Genomic DNA, 19899 nt, shown 5'->3' with positions numbered 1-19899 from the left:
GTCACATGTAACTAATTCTAATTCATTTTAATTAACAGATGGGAAACGTACTTACCTCTGGGAAAAGTTATTCCTGGAACAAGGCTGATTACATTTAAAGTGCCACTCAAAAAGGTACGTGTATGGGTATAAAAAATAAAATCTAAAATTATATTTGTCTGTCATGTAAACTGTAGTGTATTTCTAGGCAACGTAAATATAAGTAGAGGTACAGGTGTTAAACATTATTTTTCTTATCTTTTTGTCGTAAGGTCACTTATATTTTTCTTGTATCATCCTATTTTTAAAAATGTACTGATCAGGTAGACGATATGATCCGTTGTCAATTTTTGTATAAAATCAAAGTTTAATCACGTATATTTTCAAAGTTTTGTTGTTAGTTGGCCATTATAGTCAGTAAAACAACCAAATATGAAACAGATGTGACAGACTCTGAGGAGTCTTTTATTTCGAGTTCACTTGGATATATCAAGCCGATTGATAAATCTTCGTTGACATTTTTAGTTACACAGTCATTTTGGGATCTAATACGTAGTTATTTAGAGTGTGAAATGGAAATCCGTATTAGCCGAGGCAAAACTAAGTTGTAAAATACATTCGAAAAATGACCCTTACAAACGAAGACGATATTCTACAAAAATTGTCAGCTGGAACAATTACATATTGTTCATTTAGTCTCCAATTCTTTTATCACTTCCAGTTTAGTGAGAACAGAAGGATAAATGGTTGTCATTTGGCCTTTAACTTTCTAACACGATTCTTTGATAAAATTCTCAAATATTCAATCCGAGTAATCAATTTGAAGATAATATAAAAGTCATATCAAATTAAACAGCTTCTTATGATTAAAATATGCAGTCTTTTTGTAGAATTCTCCTTCATTTTGATTTCAAAAGTTATATGTTTTAATATTCATGTTTTACATTCTTCTAGGCAATGTGTGAAAAATTGCCAGAACACGAACAGTAAGTGTTCCTCTAAGATAATCGTTAGTGTATTCTCCATATAAAGAGAACTTGTTGTTCACATATTTACAAATTTAATTATTTTGTATGTCAGAAATATCTTAAGGCAATTCTTAAGTACAAACAATACATTGTAACTATTAAGAATGCTGCCATTTTGTTTTTTCTATTAGTTTTTATCATTCTGTTCCTAGATTCACTCCAACACATTTGTTGTCCAAGATCCGAGAGGCTGGTTTTGAATTGGGGATGGTAGTTGATCTGACATTCACAAGGAAATACTACAGTCCTTCTGTATATAGCCATTTGGAATATTGAAAATAAACACTAGTATATCATTAGTAATTGTTTGATCTTAACGGGGGAAGACATAAACTGATTTATCCACCCACTCCGAATAAAATATATTTTAAAAACTATGAAAAATACGAAAGTAAACACTCTCAAGAATTTTGAATAGGTATTGACTATTTCATTTCCAAGCTCTCAGCATTAAAGGGAGTCTAAACCCTTCCGAAGAAGAGACTTTAAACCGTTGAAATTTATTCAATGGTAGATACAATGTATAGTTCCTGGCAAGGTCCATAGCATAGGTATACATTTATTACTCCATGACTATGTATTTTATAATTAATGGAGATGACTTGATATGAGTGAAATTCTTGCAGTATATATATATATATATATATATATATATATATATATATATATATATATATATATATATATATATATATATATATATATATATATATATATATATATATATATACTCATTAAGCTTTACCATAAAAGAAAATTAAACATCTGAAATTTAATACAATAAAACTATGAACTTAGGTGTACTTTGTTTAATGAACACAAACACCCAGGGCTTCATATTAATGCACAATAATGTTTATGAACAGTATCTATGTATAACAGAAATTGTACCCTTCCTGAAATTTGTTATTTTCCTGTCAAATCTATTTAGACAATATTTTGAAAAGAATTGTTGCAAAATACTTTTATATGAAATATTTTTCAAAATTCTACACTTTGTTTATTAAGGTGAGCAGGTGTGCATGATTATTTGATAGGATATGATACATATCATAATTTGAATTTTGAATTGATTTTTCTGGTATGCAGTTCTTTCATCAAATGCTTAATATATCGGTACCTAGAATAAGGCCATTTTTTGCAAATTCATTTAAATGTGAATTTATTTGAATTGTCATCGCAGGAATTCCATCATCAAGGCATCAGATATGAGAAGATTTTCACAGAGGGTCATAACATCCCGAACGATGATACGGTAAAGAGGTAATACAAACAAAAATGATGCAAATTTACTGTGTCAGAAAGTGAATGATGGACAGATTAAATAAGATTGGCAAAATTTTCATTTTTAAAACATTGAATTCAACTTTTTTTTACATTGCTTTAGATTTGTGAGTATTTGAATTTACTTTTCTTTTCAAACTTCCAAAAAACGTAGTTATTAGTTATTTAAATAATTTTATTAGCTAGGGTCTAAGCAAATTCAAACATCTTTGAATTAAATGTTCTACACATTTTTCAATGTGTACAAGCGAAAAAATAATCTTATGTTCTTTATTTAGATTTTTCGATGTATTGGAGGGGTTTTATGACAGCAACGTCAACGAAAGTAGGTATTGACATAAAAATCAATGAAGTATAAAATTCCAACCTTTATTTCTGAGCAAATTTCTTTAAAGATAATTTTAAAAAACAGACTGATATAATACATTTTAGAACACGTGGTAGGAGTGCATTGTACACATGGCATCAACAGAACAGGATATTTAGTCTGCAGGTATGTCAGGAATTTCTGTTTAAGTTCTTTCAATTGGATGTACATTCAAACATAATGTTCCCTATCATTTCAGATATATGATAGAAAGACTTGGATTTGATCCAGAGGACGCCATTAAGGGTAAAAAAAATATAATACTTTGATCTGAAATTTCACATCAACACCTTTATTTTTGATAAAATTCTGTGTTAACATCTCCCAACTTATTCCATACGCAAAAGCATGTTCCAAGTACGAACAAGTTTCAAACCAAGGCAGGGTACTAATAGAAAAGTTGATGTTAAGGGATTTCAACAACTTTGTTTAAAGTCAGCATTTCGTAAATTCTACGGTTGCTATAATGACCTTGTTTGCAAATAACGTATAAGGAGAAATTTTGGCGAGGGTGTTGAGTTCCTGAAATGAAATATTGTAACAATGTATGGTTAGCTCTCTATGCATAAAAAAAACGCTAAAATTAATTTTCACTGAAAATAAATACTGTTTTCTTAGGGGGGGGGGGGTGCTAAATTTGCGTCTCGCTAAAATTCCACTTATACGGTATAACTATCAATAGGTCGTATTTTGGCTGACGTGTTTCATGTCAATTATTAGGCCTTTTTTAATACTGAATTTGACTAGGAATGTTCCTCTACCTGATCAATACATAGGACTCACGACGGGTGTGACTGGTCAACAGGGGATGCTTTCTCCTACTAAGCACCTGATCCCACCTCTGAAATTTCCAGGGGTCCCTGTTTTATGCCTACTTCACAGATTTGTAAATTTTTATAGATTTTTCTGAGATCGATCGCTGTTTGTTATCATATATCGACTCGATATATCCCAGTGAACTTGAAATAAAGATACCACAGAGTCTGACTCATCTGTTTCATATTTAGATATTTTACTAGAAAAAGACGTCAAGACGGTAACCTAAAAACAAAACTTAATGATAAACGTTATGACTTCAACTTTTCTATCGTTATCTTCCCTTATTTATGTAGTAATATACCCTTATCACCTGCATTTGGGGTTTAGAAGTCCTAACCACATATATCTTAAGTATTTTACCCTCGATATCTCGAACCCTCAGATATTTCGAAGTTTTATCTGGGTCCCATCGAGTTCGAGATAACGAAGTTTGACTGTATATCCCTGTTGATTTGATATGCTAGAGCATGCTCTACGTACGAACAATTTTTAAAACGAGGCAAACTATTGACAAACAAGTTAATGAAACATGGATATCAACAGTCTCGTTTGAATTCGCAAGTTCTGATTGACGTTTTTCATACTAATTGTAAGGCCACTATTTACACACTGAATTGTCGACGGATTTTTCCGTTATTTCCCGATCATGACAAGAAGCACACGGCGAGTGTGACCGGTTGGCAGGGGATGCTCACTCCTCCATGGCACCTGATCCCACCTCTGATGTTTTGGAGGTCCGTGTTTGCTCTGCTCCTATTTTGTATTGTTCAATGGATTTTGAGCTTGAATACTGTTCGTTACCTCCATATATTTTTACATTTTTCAGTTTACAATGAGTCGAGAGGCTATCCTATTGAAAGAGAGAATTTACTTCAGGACCTCAGAAGAAGAAAAGCGTAAGTGTGTAATGAAACGATGACTTAGAACAGATCTGATAAGGTCACATTCACATTACAAATTTCTAATATTCTGTTTTATAGGACATGTGCATCCAGAGAGGAACACAAGATAAAACAATCGAAAAGGCCAATGGTATTTTGATCAAAGAGGTCTTAGACCTATGAAACAAAATAAGCAAACTTGAACTTATAATATCGGTTTTTTCTAGATAAAGGCTTTAATATATTTTTCAGGATATAATCCTTGTTTGTGTTTAAAATGCTTTTAAAATGATTTAAAATTTAAAATGAACGAGTTGTACTTTTTTGAATGCTTGAGACAAAATGAAGCATAAAAGAACAACTTTGTGTTTTGTATTTTATTTCCAAATACACCGGATGGGATGAGAGAACATAAACAAACAGAGAAGAATAATTCACTTGTCTAGAGAAGCATCACATGTTATAGAAAGTAATTCTTACTTTTGCCCTAAAAACAAAGTGAAACCCTCAAAAATGTCAAACGAAAGAGCCAGAGATAAACAGTAATAAGACTATTTTTAACATGGAGAATTAGAACGTGCTTTTGACACGAGCACATATGCTATTTCAGACTTTCAAGATTGGATTGCCAAAGGTTCTTTTATTTCGGACAAATTTTGTAATTTTGAATTTTATAGGCAAAAATCTTGAAAGAGCAAATTTTGTTGCATCAATCTATGCATCAATCTATTTCTATAAGTCTTAAGGATTCTCTATAGAAAAAAATACTCCTTTATACTAATCATTTTTTTACTGTCCAAAAAGTATTTTCATTAGTTTATAGAGAGTCTAATGGTGCCTGGCAGCGGTAATGATCATGATGGATAATTTAAAACTCTTTTTCACCAACTAAATATTGTGGTCACCAAAAAAAGTTAACATCACAAAAACATAATCGTGGCAAGAATAAATTCTGGCAGAAAGGTAAAATTTGTGGCCATAAAATAAAAATACTTTGGACAAATTACAGCATACTTATTTTGTATATAATGTAAACCTGGACCTGGTTCCAAATTCTGTCTAGTCTATATTGCTAACTCTACGTATAAGAACAGCAAGATTTTTGTTGGAGGGGGAGAGGATAGAAAACTTTTAATTTAAAATAACGAGAACAATTATAATACAAATCATAAAAATGAGCAAGACAGTTACATAAACGACAAAATTTAATTAACAACAGATTTTGCAAATTATAATTAAGTAAATAATGAATGTTTTTGACATTGTAAACGTAAGTAAAAAGCAAAAATTCATTTTTTTTTTCTTTTTTTCTGTTTTTACAATTTATAAAATCTCAAGGCATCACTATTACATATCGAAACACAGGATAGCTGTTCAAAAACAGTTTTATAACAAATTCATTTATTTTTTACCGTTGTCGTTTGAAAAAATAAATCATTCATGGGTTTCAAATAATTAAATGCAAATTTTTCACATAAATCAGTCACAAATGTAAATACAATTAATAAGGTATTTTTCAAAAATCTATCGGAATCATAATACAGGTTTGTTCGTGGTCAAATCTCCCCGAATTTAAATTTTAATAAATCAGTTTTCAACACTTAAATCTAGTTTGTCAATACTATCTTATACACCGTTATAAAAGTTAAATAGCATTTACATGTTATAAATACATGTTTAAGCAAACATCATTACATCAAATAACCAAAAAAAAAAATGAAAACCAAACACAACAATTTTTACATGTATTGTGAAACAAATAAATTACAAACAAAAATGTAGTGAATTTATTCTTAATATTTTTAAACACAGTATTATAGAAGAAATGAAAGAAAAAGTGAGCAAGCTCACATACCCCACGCTTCCCCAAAACTCGACAATGCAACACGTAATGAATGGCACAGTGCATTTTAAATACACAGTATAATTCAAAAAAGGGGCATTACTTGCAAAAAATCATCACATCAAAACTTCTTGCATATAAGGACATTCAAATCTTTGTATGTTACAAATTTAACTGGGCTGAAGTTTCTAGATAAATAATGGAATCAAAATTTCTTGGTTATATACAAATCTATACATTATTCTGAAATACCTACAAAGTTTCAGGAAATTCAGTGCCGGAATTATGCTGACAAACTGTTATTTAAATTCCTCAGTGATTTCGATTTGTTAATGAGTGTAAGTCCATGTCCAACACATGACAGTTTACACATTTAAATAATTGATGGAAACAAAATTATGATGTAGTCATTCATATGAATCTGTTTATATACTGTACTTATGAAATTATTGAAGGCAAAGCACACCAACTTGAAGGGGGGGGGGGAGAACTATCGAAGATGGTGTGTGTGAGTGTGTGTTTGTGTTAAACCATTAATATTTTGATCTCAAAATCAATAGGGGTCTTTTAAGGTCATAAAATATTTCACATAGAATTTCATTATAAAAAGCTGATTCCAGTGGAGTTTCTTATTACCTAGCTGGAAAGTTTCTTCAATAAAAGGCAAAACTCTTAAGGCAAAAATAATGGAATCGGAATTTCCTGGTAATATGCACATCTACACACTGTGTACTAAATATCTGCAAAGTTTGTCCAAATTCTGTGCAGCGGTTTAAGAGGAGTTGTGCTGACAAACTGTTCATCTCTATATTCAAGATATGGCCAAAAACCTAAGTTGAAAAGTGCCGAAATTCCCAGAAAAAATAATGGAATCAGAATTTCCTGGTAATATGCACATCTACACACTGTGTACTAAATATCTGCAGAGATTGACCAAATTCTGTGCAGGGGTTTAAGAGGAGTTGCGCAGACAAACTGTTCATCTTTATATTCAAGATATGGCCAAAAATCTAAGTTGAAAAGTGCCGAAATTCCCAGAAAATATAAAGGAATCGGAATTTCCTGGTAATATGCACATCTATACATTGTGTGCTAAATATCTGCAAAGTTTGACCAAATTCTATGCAGCGGTTTAATAGGAGTTGTGCTGACAAACTGTTCACATCTATATTCAAGATATGGCCAAAAACCTAAGTTGAAAAGTGCCGAAATTCCCAGAAAAATACGGAATCGGAATTTCCTGGTAATATGCACATCTACACATTGTGTCCTAAATATCTGCAAAGTTTGACCAAATTCTGTGCAGCGGTTTAAGAGGAGTTGTGCTGACAAACTATTCATCTTTATATTGAAGATATGGCCAAAAATCTAAGTTGAAAAGTGCCGAAATTCCAAGAAAATATAAAGGAATCGGAATTTCCTGGTAATATGCACATCTATGCATTGTGTGCTAAATATCTGCAAAGTTTGTCCAAATTCTGTGCATTGGTTTATGAGGAGTTGTGCTGACAAACTGTTCATCTCTATATTCAAGATATGGCCAAAAACCTAAGTTGAAAAGTGCCGAAATTCCCAGAAAAAATAATGGAATCAGAATTTCCTGGTAATATGCACATCTACACACTGTGTACTAAATATCTGCAGAGATTGACCAAATTCTGTGCAGGGGTTTAAGAGGAGTTGCGCAGACAAACTGTTCATCTTTATATTCAAGATATGGCCAAAAATCTAAGTTGAAAAGTGCCGAAATTCCCAGAAAATATAAAGGAATCGGAATTTCCTGGTAATATGCACATCTATACATTGTGTGCTAAATATCTGCAAAGTTTGACCAAATTCTATGCAGCGGTTTAATAGGAGTTGTGCTGACAAACTGTTCACATCTATATTCAAGATATGGCCAAAAACCTAAGTTGAAAAGTGCCGAAATTCCCAGAAAAATACGGAATCGGAATTTCCTGGTAATATGCACATCTACACATTGTGTCCTAAATATCTGCAAAGTTTGACCAAATTCTGTGCAGCGGTTTAAGAGGAGTTGCGCAGACAAACTGTTCATCTTTATATTGAAGATATGGCCAAAAATCTAAGTTGAAAAGTGCCGAAATTCCCAGAAAATATAAAGGAATCGGAATTTCCTGGTAATATGCACATCTATACATTGTGTGCTAAATATCTGCAAAGTTTGACCAAATTCTATGCAGCGGTTTAATAGGAGTTGTGCTGACAAACTGTTCACATCTATATTCAAGATATGGCCAAAAACCTAAGTTGAAAAGTGCCGAAATTCCCAGAAAAATACGGAATCGGAATTTCCTGGTAATATGCACATCTACACATTGTGTCCTAAATATCTGCAAAGTTTGACCAAATTCTGTGCAGCGGTTTAAGAGGAGTTGTGCTGACAAACTGTTCATCTTTATATTGAAGATATGGCCAAAAATCTAAGTTGAAAAGTGCCGAAATTCCAAGAAAATATAAAGGAATCGGAATTTCCTGGTAATATGCACATCTATGCATTGTGTGCTAAATATCTGCAAAGTTTGACCAAATTCTGTGCATTGGTTTATGAGGAGTTGCGCTGACAAACTGTTCATCTCCATATTCAAGATATGGCCAAAAATCTAAGTTGAAAAGTGCCGAAATTCCGAGAAAAATTAAAGGAATCGGAATTTCCTGGTAATATGCACATCTACACATTGTGTCCTAAATATCTGCAAAGTTTGACGAAATTCTGTGCAGCGGTTTATGAGGAGTTGCGCTGACAAAAAAACAGGACTGACGGACTGACTGACTGACTGACACACTGACTGACTGACTGACTGACTGACGGACGGGTCAAAAACATTATACCTCACGCAACTTGTTGCGTGGGGTATAATAACAAACTACACTTGGCGAAATACGTACAGAATGGAGCAAGTTCTGCTGTGCCCTGCAATCCAACACTTTTCTGTCATTAAACTTACCTCAATTTTATTGTTTATTGCGAGGCTTTATCTTTTCATATGAGTTATGCCCCTTAGAATTTATATACATGTAAAAATGGTATACTTGATCAATGTTGGACTAACATTACATTATATATATATATATATATATATATATATATATATATATATATATATATATATATATATATATATATATATATATATATATATATATATATATATATATATTGTATGTATATGTATGTTATACATTTACAATTTCATTCTTTGTCTTAGCAACTGTGAATATGTTGTTTATTATGGTCGTGTCTTCGGTCGGTTTTACGATAATATTCGGACTCTTGTCCGTTACTTTTATTTTTCGTGTACGACATTTGTGACGTTGATAATTGAAAAGTTCAACCATCAGTTGCACCAATTCGATAAAACTCAAAAGAGAGGCGCCTAAGAAAAGGCCCATAGCTCCACCTAAATCCGACAAAAATCGAAAACTCTGGAAATAGAACATTAAGAAAAAATATAATAATTAATAATAATTACAATCTTCTTAAAGATTTGTTTAAGAATTGTGATAAATGAAATATATCTACTTCAATGCCATGGTGCAGAATACTTTGATGTACTATATTAAAAATACTCAAATTTGATTAACCACAATTGTAAAATTTTGACTCCCTACGATAGTAAATTTTGATTTACTATTTTATTAGAAAATTTCATTTGCAATAGCAAATCTTTGATACTTTGAATACTTTGATTACATGTAACTACTGTAAACCATAATATACGATAGTTGAATAAAGTATAATTATTATCCCCGCTTGAAAAGCTGGAGGTATATAGTGATGGGGATGTCCTTCCGTACCGTATGTCCGTCCGTATGTCCGTTATACTTGGGGGTACCCATCTCATCCGCAACTTCTCCTATACCACTTAATAAAATTTATTGAAAAAAAAACTCACGTCATATGACGGTTCCTCTGAAATTTCCTCATAGTTCATATCTTCATAATATACTACAACCTTTAAGAAGTTGTCTTTAAAACTGTAATGAAAATCATATCAAATTCATATGTGACCCTAAAGCGAACTGTATTTTTCTACCACTAAATGATTTGATTGAATGCCTTGCATTTTAGAAATATTTTCAGTGATTTAAAAGTTATGTTTATCAACATATGATATCACTTTGCATACAACCTATTTCAAACAAGTGGTAATTCTTTTTTTCTGGAAAACGGTTATGCTTTTCAGTGAATAATTGCACCAACAGCAGTAACCACCCAGTGCTTTAGAAGAAAATTATTGACATTGCGCATCTATCGGAACCTGTTTACATCACTTTTACTGTTCATACATAGTAACCAAATTTGTCTCAGAACGGCCCTTTTTTCATAAATAGTAGCGTATTTACAGAAATGAAAAATCAACTGTACATATAACGATTAGTAAAAGAAAAACATTACGACCAATGGTAAATAAAATTTCAAAGAATAAAATAATTTTCATTGTAGCTATCTATAAAGGTGAGCTCTTGCTTTAAGGACATACGCAACGTACCTTACCTACTGATAATTTTTCAAGATATTCTTAATTTAAGATTATAGTGCCATCAGATGTTCGTGGACAAAAAATCAGCATGTATTACCAGGGGTTTTGAAAAGATATCAATTGATGAAAATTCTTGTATTAAAAGAAAAATATACAAAAATTACTAAACATATATTCTAAATGTTTTGTTTATCCAAACTTGTTTTAGGGGAAGTGTACAACAGCATATATAGGAATTAAAATATAGCACATAGTTCCTTCAAGTGTTGGAACGCTTCAACTCCAGGGAAAAAGACAAGCTTTTTATTAGTTCAAATTTGCCGCTCAATAATACAACCGTAGTAACGGAAGTAACGGAAGTGATGGGAAGCGAGGGGAGGTAAAAACTGATACATAGGCCTAGCAGCTTGTTTACATGTGGTAAGATCGAATTATTGTTTGAAGTTTAAGGTACATTTATTAAATCTGGAATTTTCCATGAATCCCGAGGACTGGAAATGAGAGGATTGTATGGATAGAGATGATTCAGCTGGTTGTCAGGGGGGTGTGTCCCCATACCAAACCAGGTTATACAGAAATAATTTGTGTTCCTTTTTGGATATTAACCAATCAGGGGCTAGAATACAAACAAAATTAAATTATATTCATTTATTCATTCACTCATTCATTCAGCGCTGCGCAATGCGATATACTAACACTCTATGTTGTCTTTGTTCAGAGTCTGTTATAAACCTAAACACCCCTATTTTAAATAATGTAGCATTCCAGGTAGACTACCAGGTATTGTAGGAAATGGGTTATTCCTTTATTGACTGTTACATTGATTTCTATATATTGGTCAGTGTGGTTGAATGGTTTTGGCGGGAATTAGATTCATGGTTTCTTTTATTACTTTGAGAACTGGTTTTGAAGGGTGTGAAGCTTTATACATGTAGATATACACATTTTATAGAGTTGGAATCTACCCTTATTCCTGTAAGTAAATTGAATAAATAATTAAACTATTAAATAAGCACTTAAATAATTTATTTATGAATGAGGAATCTAAATAATTTATTTTAATCTAAACTTGCGAAATGAAGTGTGAGTGTTTGAAAGATATGTATATAAATGTATATATAAATTGATAAATTATGTACGTGCAAAAGTTATAATTGCAAGTTAACATTTTAATTTATTCATGTATCCTAAATAAGGGATTTGTGAATTCGTTGTAATTTTAAACAATTGTTAATCAGGTTATTCATATATTCATATGGAGCTGAACCGAGATGGATATAGGAATCACCTGGTTCCATAAACTGGTATGTGAAAGATGTGATGATATTGGATTAATATAAATGTTGTAATTAATGTAAATATTACTTATGAGATATTTCTACAAAGTAGGAATAGAAATATAATAGTTATAAAAGCAGAGCTATAAATATATCAATTATCTGAGTGATGTGCGACCTAAGTATTTTAAATATTAAATGAGGTGTAAATGTAAATGGCCTATAATTAATTGTGTTAAAATGTGTTTATTTGTTTGTATGTTTTGTGTATGTCTGTGTGTGCTTATTTGTTGTAACTATTGTAGGGTGTATATGTACTGTTCCTAACGATCCTGAAATATATATACCAAATACAATATTGGATCCACACCCCAAACCGTCTTAATTGTTGTTTATCAACCCAAGAAACGGTTACAATTGTCTTAAAAATAATGTCAAATTATGCAACATATATTTACAACCATATGTATACATATCGGCACCAAAACTTCCCATGAGAAGATGTCCCCAAACGAAAAAGGTTTCAAAGTGACCATAAGCCTTGACACATGTTTGAGGGACGAAATTATAAATCTTAGAAATGTATGATGAAAGGACTTCTTTTACCCACATCTTTTCACGAGAGGAACAATCAATCAATGTAAGGAAAAGAGAGAATTTAAGAAAAAAAAGCAGAGAGAAGGAAAAAGGAGACGATATTAATTACATTTGCTTTTTTACAAAAGCTTGATATGAACTTAGTACAGAATTTAAAAACATTTTTTTACAATTAATACATACTAGAAGAACAAACAGGAATGGTGTTAAATTTATCCATGAATTTGATGTCCATATATTCGGATGGTCGACATTTACATATTTCGACAACTTTCCTATTTCTGCAGATTTGTAGACACGCCTACAATAAAAGAACATTTTGGTATCTTACTTTGTCGTAGAATCTTGACATCTGAAAGCACGCCACAAAATGTTTATAAAAAATATTGATAAAAATAGTACAAACTACAAGTTTGCATACTACCAATTGCTTAAAGCTGTCTTTTTATCTGCATTAAATTGAACAAAAGCACCGGCGTAAATCAATACCCTCGATCAATGAAGATCAATGCAAAAATACATGTAGTTTTAAATAGATTTTAATTTGTACTATTTAAACATAAGAAACTTAACTTTGCAGTCACTGACATTGAAAGTTTACAACAATGACTGCCTTTTTTTGTTTGGGGTGTGTAGTGTCAAATCGAACCGTGTCTATATTAGGCCAGTAACTCTACCTTTCACCAAGAAATTTAATACATACGTTTCTACCTCTACACACTATTTTAAAGAGTGCTACACATGTAAGTGCAACTATAAGTTCCGCCTACTATTTGAATTTAGTTAGACAGCGGTTTGGCGACCCCTGCGTAATACGTATTAACCTGTTGTCATGTATTTGCTTGTTTTAAACTATTTAGCTGTCAGGAGGACATCCGATGATTCAAACATAAGATAGCTCAGAATCTTACCTTCTGCAAAAAAAAAACAAAAAACAAAAAACAAAAAAACCCCATATTTTTCTACAGTTAATTATATATAGTCAACCTTCGTTATTCCAATTTCTTAAACTAAAATTAATCAGTTCTAACTATCAAAATCATTCTGTTTAATGGTGTTTATTTATTTTATTAATTTATTTTTATTGGATTCTTTCCAAACATGAGAGTCAGGGGAAATGAGGTCGGATAAGGAACGGTTTTGGTTCACTGAAAAATGTTTGGATATGACAGAAACTGGAAGAAACCCCATAAGCAAAAGTTTCCCAAACTGTTTTTGTAACTATGCAGAAGAATATTTATTATAGTTGTACATGGATTGGATATGTAAATACACTCATTTATTACTACTGCGGTGATATTTCTGGCCCACTCACTAACCTGCAAAGAATAGCGAAATCCGTACGTCTTAAAGAAGACATCTCCTGAATCACAGATACCATATGGTGGTTCTGCACGCATCACACGTACCTGATAAATATATCTGAGTAGAAGGATTTTTTTAATGCAAACACTGACAGGTCCGACATGAAACATTACTTTTAAATAGAAAGATTCCCTTTACATTTTTTTTTAAATTTATCACTCTCTATTTCTTTATTCCTACGATTCTCATTCCAATAGTTGTTTCATATCCCGCACTGATCGTGTAACCTTCATCCTGTGGAAATGGGAAGGTTCCAGGTTCATGAATAACAAGTCGGAAACCGGATCCATCAACTAAAGTATTTAATAACTCAAATTTCTCCACTTGTAATATCAATTGCAGGCCTAGAGAAGAAATTTATATTGGAATTAGTAATATATTCAAACAAGAGGCCCAAGGGTCACTCCGCTCAAATGAGTAACTATGGTCCTTATTTCTTCATCTGGAAATTCTTTAATTTTCTTACATACTAGTATTCTTATTTAAAACTTTAATGCCTTTTTATTACACCCGTACCCATGGGGACATGATATGAACAAATTTGAATTTACGCTACCTGAGGATGCTTCCATATAAATATGACTAATCATGGCTTTGCTGTTCCCGAGGAAAGGATTTTTAAATACTTCTCCTATACATTCCTTCTTTTTTAACTGTTTAAACTTTGATCCCCCTTTTCTGCCCCACCCTACACTCAGGGAATTTTTCCCGGGGGGGGGGGGGTCCACCCAGTCAAAATAATTTCCAACCCAAAATTTTCTTGCCAAGCAAAAAAAAAAAACAAAAAAAAACAGCCCCGCCCCCTAAATTCCCTTCCCAAACGTATTGAAACAAAAACCTAGAAAATTTGTTGACAAGCAAAAAAAAGGCGATGGTGGGGTCCACATTTTCTAGGGGGGATCCAGAGTCATTTTTTATTTGCTAAAGTATATACTTGTAATAACTCTGCAAATTCCATGGGGGAGCGGACCCCCCCCCCATAGATCCGCGCATGGGGGTCATATATACTAGTATGTTAATTTAAATTAAACAAGGAAACTAAATGTATTTCATGATATCTTCGATCTTTTGGAAAACAGGTCAAATTTTATTTGATATCGTTTAAATGTGGAAAAATTTCTAATGTGGGACAGATAGTAATCGGTAAAATCAATATACACATGAATATGACATATATAGTCAAATATATTAAATTCACAAACTTAGCTTTTCTTTTGCGTTTTTTCTCATTTACTTTCCAAAGAAGATTATCAAATTAATATAAATATTATATTAATATTTATATAAATATTTATATTATATTTGTATTTAACCTCATCTTTAAAACATCATAACATAGATTGATAAATACTTACCATTCGTGGGACCTGTTTTTCTTGTTATGAACATGTCGCTTGATAGAGTGTAACAGTTTCCATACTCCATAGTTTGAAACAGAGTAAAGTTACTAAAAGATTAAAAAGAGAAAAAGAATCACCGTCAATTTTATTTTGATGTAAAGAAAAATATTTTTTATTTAAACAAATGAAGCAAAAATTGATAATCTTATTAATCATATATTTTGATACATAAATAACTGTCATATCTTCTGCGGTGCGACCGTTTGGGCCAGTGCAGTGCTTTATGTATTTGATTGATTTGAAAAATAAAATAATCAAATAAAAATTTGATTTCGTTTTTGAGTCAACTGAAAATTAGTTTTAAGAAAAATGTTGATACATGTACATTTATACAATTAACACTGTTGAAAACACGCACCATCAATTAAATAGCTATATATCTTCAAACTGCATGAGACTTTTGAAGACGCAGTCAGTCTGGACTTTGACGTCACATTTTCGACCTAGTAGCTATGTTCAATATTCTTTAAAGTAAGTTTCTTTTTATTTGTACTTTTTGTACTTTTGTTTGGTTATCACGAGAATGTAGTCTGAGCAGCTGATAAAATTTAGGGAGGATTGTAGTTACTGAGCCCCTATCCTCACCAGTATGGATGGGGATGGGATGGGGGACTCCTAAAGATAGATAGAAATCAACTTACTCTGCCGAGCATTTCTTTCCATTGAAGGAACAGGTTATTAGCATGTTTTGAATAGAATGTCCTAATTCTCTCCGTGTTTCCCTGGAGATATTAAAAAATCAAAAACAAAACAAAAACAATTGTAGAATTTGCACTTGATGTCTTCCTTTGCAATAAAATAGTTGAAACAAACTGAAACATTGTAAAATAATGTAAAGAGAGGCTAGAAGGGATGAATGAGATATTTTTAAAAGACCAGTTTTCCTCTCCGTAAGTGAATATAAATTATCTTTTTATTAAAATTTTCCTTGAGGTTAACCTTACCAAATTAAGAAAACAAGAAAAATATGCCAAAACTGACACGTCTGAGAGGTTTGAAATCTTTAAACGGCTATTGCAAAACTTGAAACTTCATATTCATATTCATCAAAATGTATATCACTTTTAAATTAGTGAGAGAGACATATAATGAGCTATGACTTATAGAATAATATAATTATGCTGTAAATAAACCAACTTACTTTGATTGGTTTTGGAAGAGAAATTCAAACCTCTCCATCTTTTTGCTCCATTCATCGTCCTCCCACGCCCTTTGATCCTCCATATAATCTCCAAATTCGTATAGTGATTTGTGATAGACTATCATGTGATCAATATTGAAATTAATGTCACGCCAATAGTCCCACCACCAATTCTACCAGATATCATTATACGTTAAGTAATCCCCGAGTGGATCCGAAGAGTTAGCACTTCCAAAATCATCAGATATGGTACAAACTGGATTCGAACTTGTTATGTCTTCATTGAGAATATTATTTGGATTTGACAATTCGTTCTCTTTGGGTACAGGGTCTATAACATTTTTCAGCTTAGACCCTTCGATAAGTGGTAACGATGAGTTCTTTACTGGATTCAATTGCAGAGAGAGATAGATGGAAACCGCAGAGTATCCCTTTTCATAGACACTTTTGTTTGAATAGGATATGTGGTGTATTCTTTAACGAGTTGATAAATTTGGAACACTAAGAATCCAAATGTCACAAGAACCAGACACGACCAAAGACCTCGTTGATACCAGTGTTTGGATGAGAGAATTCTGGGGATTCCATGAAGACTTGTTTGAATGCCTAGCGAGTGGAATACATCCTTCACTGAATCATATTTCTCTTTTTTGGCTTTTCGTTTATCAATGATTCTCTAGAATGATAGAAATTCAAGACCTAATTAAATTTCCGATTCTGAAGTATTTTATAACACTTAAAGTCATTAGAAGAATACTTGATTCCAAAATAATACTATACATGTAATTACATTTAAGTCTTAGTTATAATTATGAAAGTGTTCAATTCTGATACATTTCCCTTATTCATACCCAAGTTTCGGGTAGATCCGTCAGTAGAGGATTATGGGGAGACAATGGGGACAATAGGAGAGGACTACATTAGTTTTTGGACTTTGTGTCCAATCCCTTTGACATATTGTCAATAAAATATATTCAAAACTAAACCCGTCAATATAAATCAAGGTTAAGAAAAACTGGATTGAAGCAGATTTGAATCACGTTTATTTAAGCTTTTAAAATACTGTATTTCACATTAACTCTATTGGTGCAAAATTGATGAAAAGAAAGAAAATCCAATGGGGACACATCTGAAACTCATCCATAAACACAGAGCCAATTCAAGGACTGTAATCTTTATCGAAAAATCTAAAATTTAACGAGCTATTGTAAAGAATCGCACAGAATCGAAAAAGCAAAAAACATAGCAAACTGGAGGATGTATTGGAGAGTTTGGTCACTTAAATTTCATGTCATCAGTGGTTCTACTTATTATTCCACGGTAAATACACATATAGCCACTTGTGAGAGTCTTTTAACCACGATGCCGAAGTTCAGACCAGGGGAGTCGATAAGTATATGGGTACATTCAATTGCAGCAAAAAAAACCCCGATATTTCACTAGCTTCAAAAAAGTTGATTTGATAAGTCATCTCCTTTTTATGTATTAAAGCATTTGTTCAAGATATATTCTTTTTTTTTTACAATTAAGCTATTTAAATATTGTATTCAGAAACACCAATTAAATCGAAATGACTCCGTTTAACATAAACTCTCACAGCAAAGAAGCATTTGAAGTGGTAAAACGGAAATATTTATTGTTGTTTCATATTAAGGAGCTTTCTATCCACAATATTAGTTATACCTTTATACTATAGTCTTGTGTTACAATCTTCATATATTATAAAAAGTTATCATCATTCAGGATTATATATGGTCTTTACATAGGAAGTTCATCTAGAAACACCTTTCCAACATTTGTATACATTCATATACATCCATTTTTGATGTATTTAAAGCCTATTTAGCAATTCCAAGTTCAAGTTTAAATAAGCCTGGATTTTTTCTAAACTTTTTAGCTCACCTGAGCGGAAGGCTCAAGTGAGTTTTTCTGATCAAAATTTGTCCGTTGTCTGTCGTCGTCGTCGTTGTCGTAAACTTTTCACATTTTCATTTTCTTCTCCAAAACTACCGGGTCAATTTCAATCAAACTTGGCACAACGTATCCTTGGGTGAAGGGGATTCAAATTTGTTCAAATGAAGGGCCACGCTCTCCTCCAAGGGGAGATCATTAAGAAATAGCAAAAAATTAATGGCATTATTGAAAAAATCTTCTTCTCAAGAACCAACGGGCCAAGAAAGATGAAACTCATGTGGAGTCATTGTCAGGTAGTGTAGATTTAAGTTTGTTCAAATCATGACCCCCGGGGGCAGGGTGGGGCCTCAATGGACGATCAAAGTTTTACATAGGAATATATAGGAAAAATCTTCAAAAATCTTCTCCTCAAGAACAGCAAAGTATGATAGGTGGTATTTAAATGGAAGTATCCTCAGGTGGTGTAGATTCAAGTTTATTCAAATCATGATCCCCGGGGGCAGGGTGGGGCCACAACGGACAATCAAAGTTTTACATAGGAATATATAGGAAAAATCTTCAAAAATCTTCTTCTCAATAACAGCAAAGCTTATGATTTGTCATATTTATATGGAAGCATCTGAAGGTGGTGTAGATTCAAATTTGTTCAAATCATGACTCCCAGGGGTAGGGTGGGGCCACAATGGACGATTTAAGTTTAACAAAGGAGTATATAAGAAAAATCTTCAAAAATTTCTTCTCAAGAACAGCAAAGCCTTGATTGGTCAAATTTATATGGAAGCATCTGAAGGTGGTGTAGATTCATATTTGTTCAAATCATGACCCCCGGGAGTAGGGTGGGGCCACAATGGACGATCAAAGTTTTCATAGGGAATATAGAAAAAATCTTCAAAAATCTTCTCAAGAACAGCAGAGCTATGATTGGTCAAATTTATTTGGTAGCATCCTCAGGTGGTGTAGATTCAAGTTTGTTCAAATCATGACCCCCAGGGGTAGGGTGGGGCCCCACAATGGACGATCAAAGTTTTACATAGGAATATATAGGAAAACTCTTCAAAAATCTTCTCCTCAAGAACAGCAAAGCTATGATAAGTCATATTTAAATGGAAGTATCCTCAGGTGGTGTAGATTCAAATTTGTTCAAATCAAAACCCCCGGGGGTAGGGTGGGGCCACAACGGACGATCAAAGTTTTACATAGGAATATATAGGAAAAATCTTCTCAAGAAAAGCAAAGCCACTGTTTGTCATATTTATATGGAAGCATCCTCAAATAGTGTAGATTCAAGTTTGTTCAAATCATGACCTCCAGGAGTATGGTGGGGCCACAATGAAAATTTAAACCTGTAGAGAAAAAAGTCACATACCCCCACTCCCTTTAAGGGGTAGGTTGGGATCACTTATGTATTTAAGCTCTTTAATACTAAACTGATTTTTCCTCGCCACAATGCTCAGGTGAGCGATGTGGCCCCTGGGCCTCTTGTTTAACTTAGTTCACTT

General features: G+C 32.5%; 1 protein-coding gene and 1 long non-coding RNA gene across 2 annotated transcripts in view; one reads left to right on the top strand and one right to left on the bottom strand.

Moving 5' to 3' along the window:
• Nucleotides 1-2783, top strand: part of LOC133202800 (uncharacterized) — a 153335-nt gene extending 150552 nt beyond the window's left edge. The window contains exons 2-6 of the long non-coding RNA XR_009723307.1: nt 39-114; nt 934-965; nt 1160-1259; nt 2570-2616; nt 2724-2783. This is a non-coding gene — a long non-coding RNA (uncharacterized LOC133202800). The remainder of the gene's footprint in view (nt 1-38; nt 115-933; nt 966-1159; nt 1260-2569; nt 2617-2723) is intronic.
• Nucleotides 2784-9399: 6616 nt separating this feature from the next.
• Nucleotides 9400-18306, bottom strand: LOC133202868 (degenerin-like protein unc-105). The gene is given in 11 exon segments (XM_061338741.1): nt 9400-9648; nt 10119-10200; nt 12760-12881; nt 13900-13989; nt 14126-14289; nt 15301-15392; nt 15987-16067; nt 16487-16604; nt 16755-16880; nt 16883-17162; nt 18301-18306. Coding segments are annotated over 11 exon segments (1410 nt in total).
• Between the last annotated feature and the right edge of the window lie 1593 nt (nt 18307-19899).

This window comes from Saccostrea echinata, unplaced genomic scaffold (assembly GCF_033153115.1).
Source record: "Saccostrea echinata isolate AGI-Se365-2 ecotype Australia unplaced genomic scaffold, CSIRO_AGI_Sech_v1 ptg000047l, whole genome shotgun sequence".
In the NCBI taxonomy this organism is placed as follows: Eukaryota; Metazoa; Mollusca; class Bivalvia; order Ostreida; family Ostreidae; genus Saccostrea; species Saccostrea echinata.
Note: the sequence above shows the minus strand (reverse complement) of the source record. Positions and strands in the feature narration are given on the sequence as shown.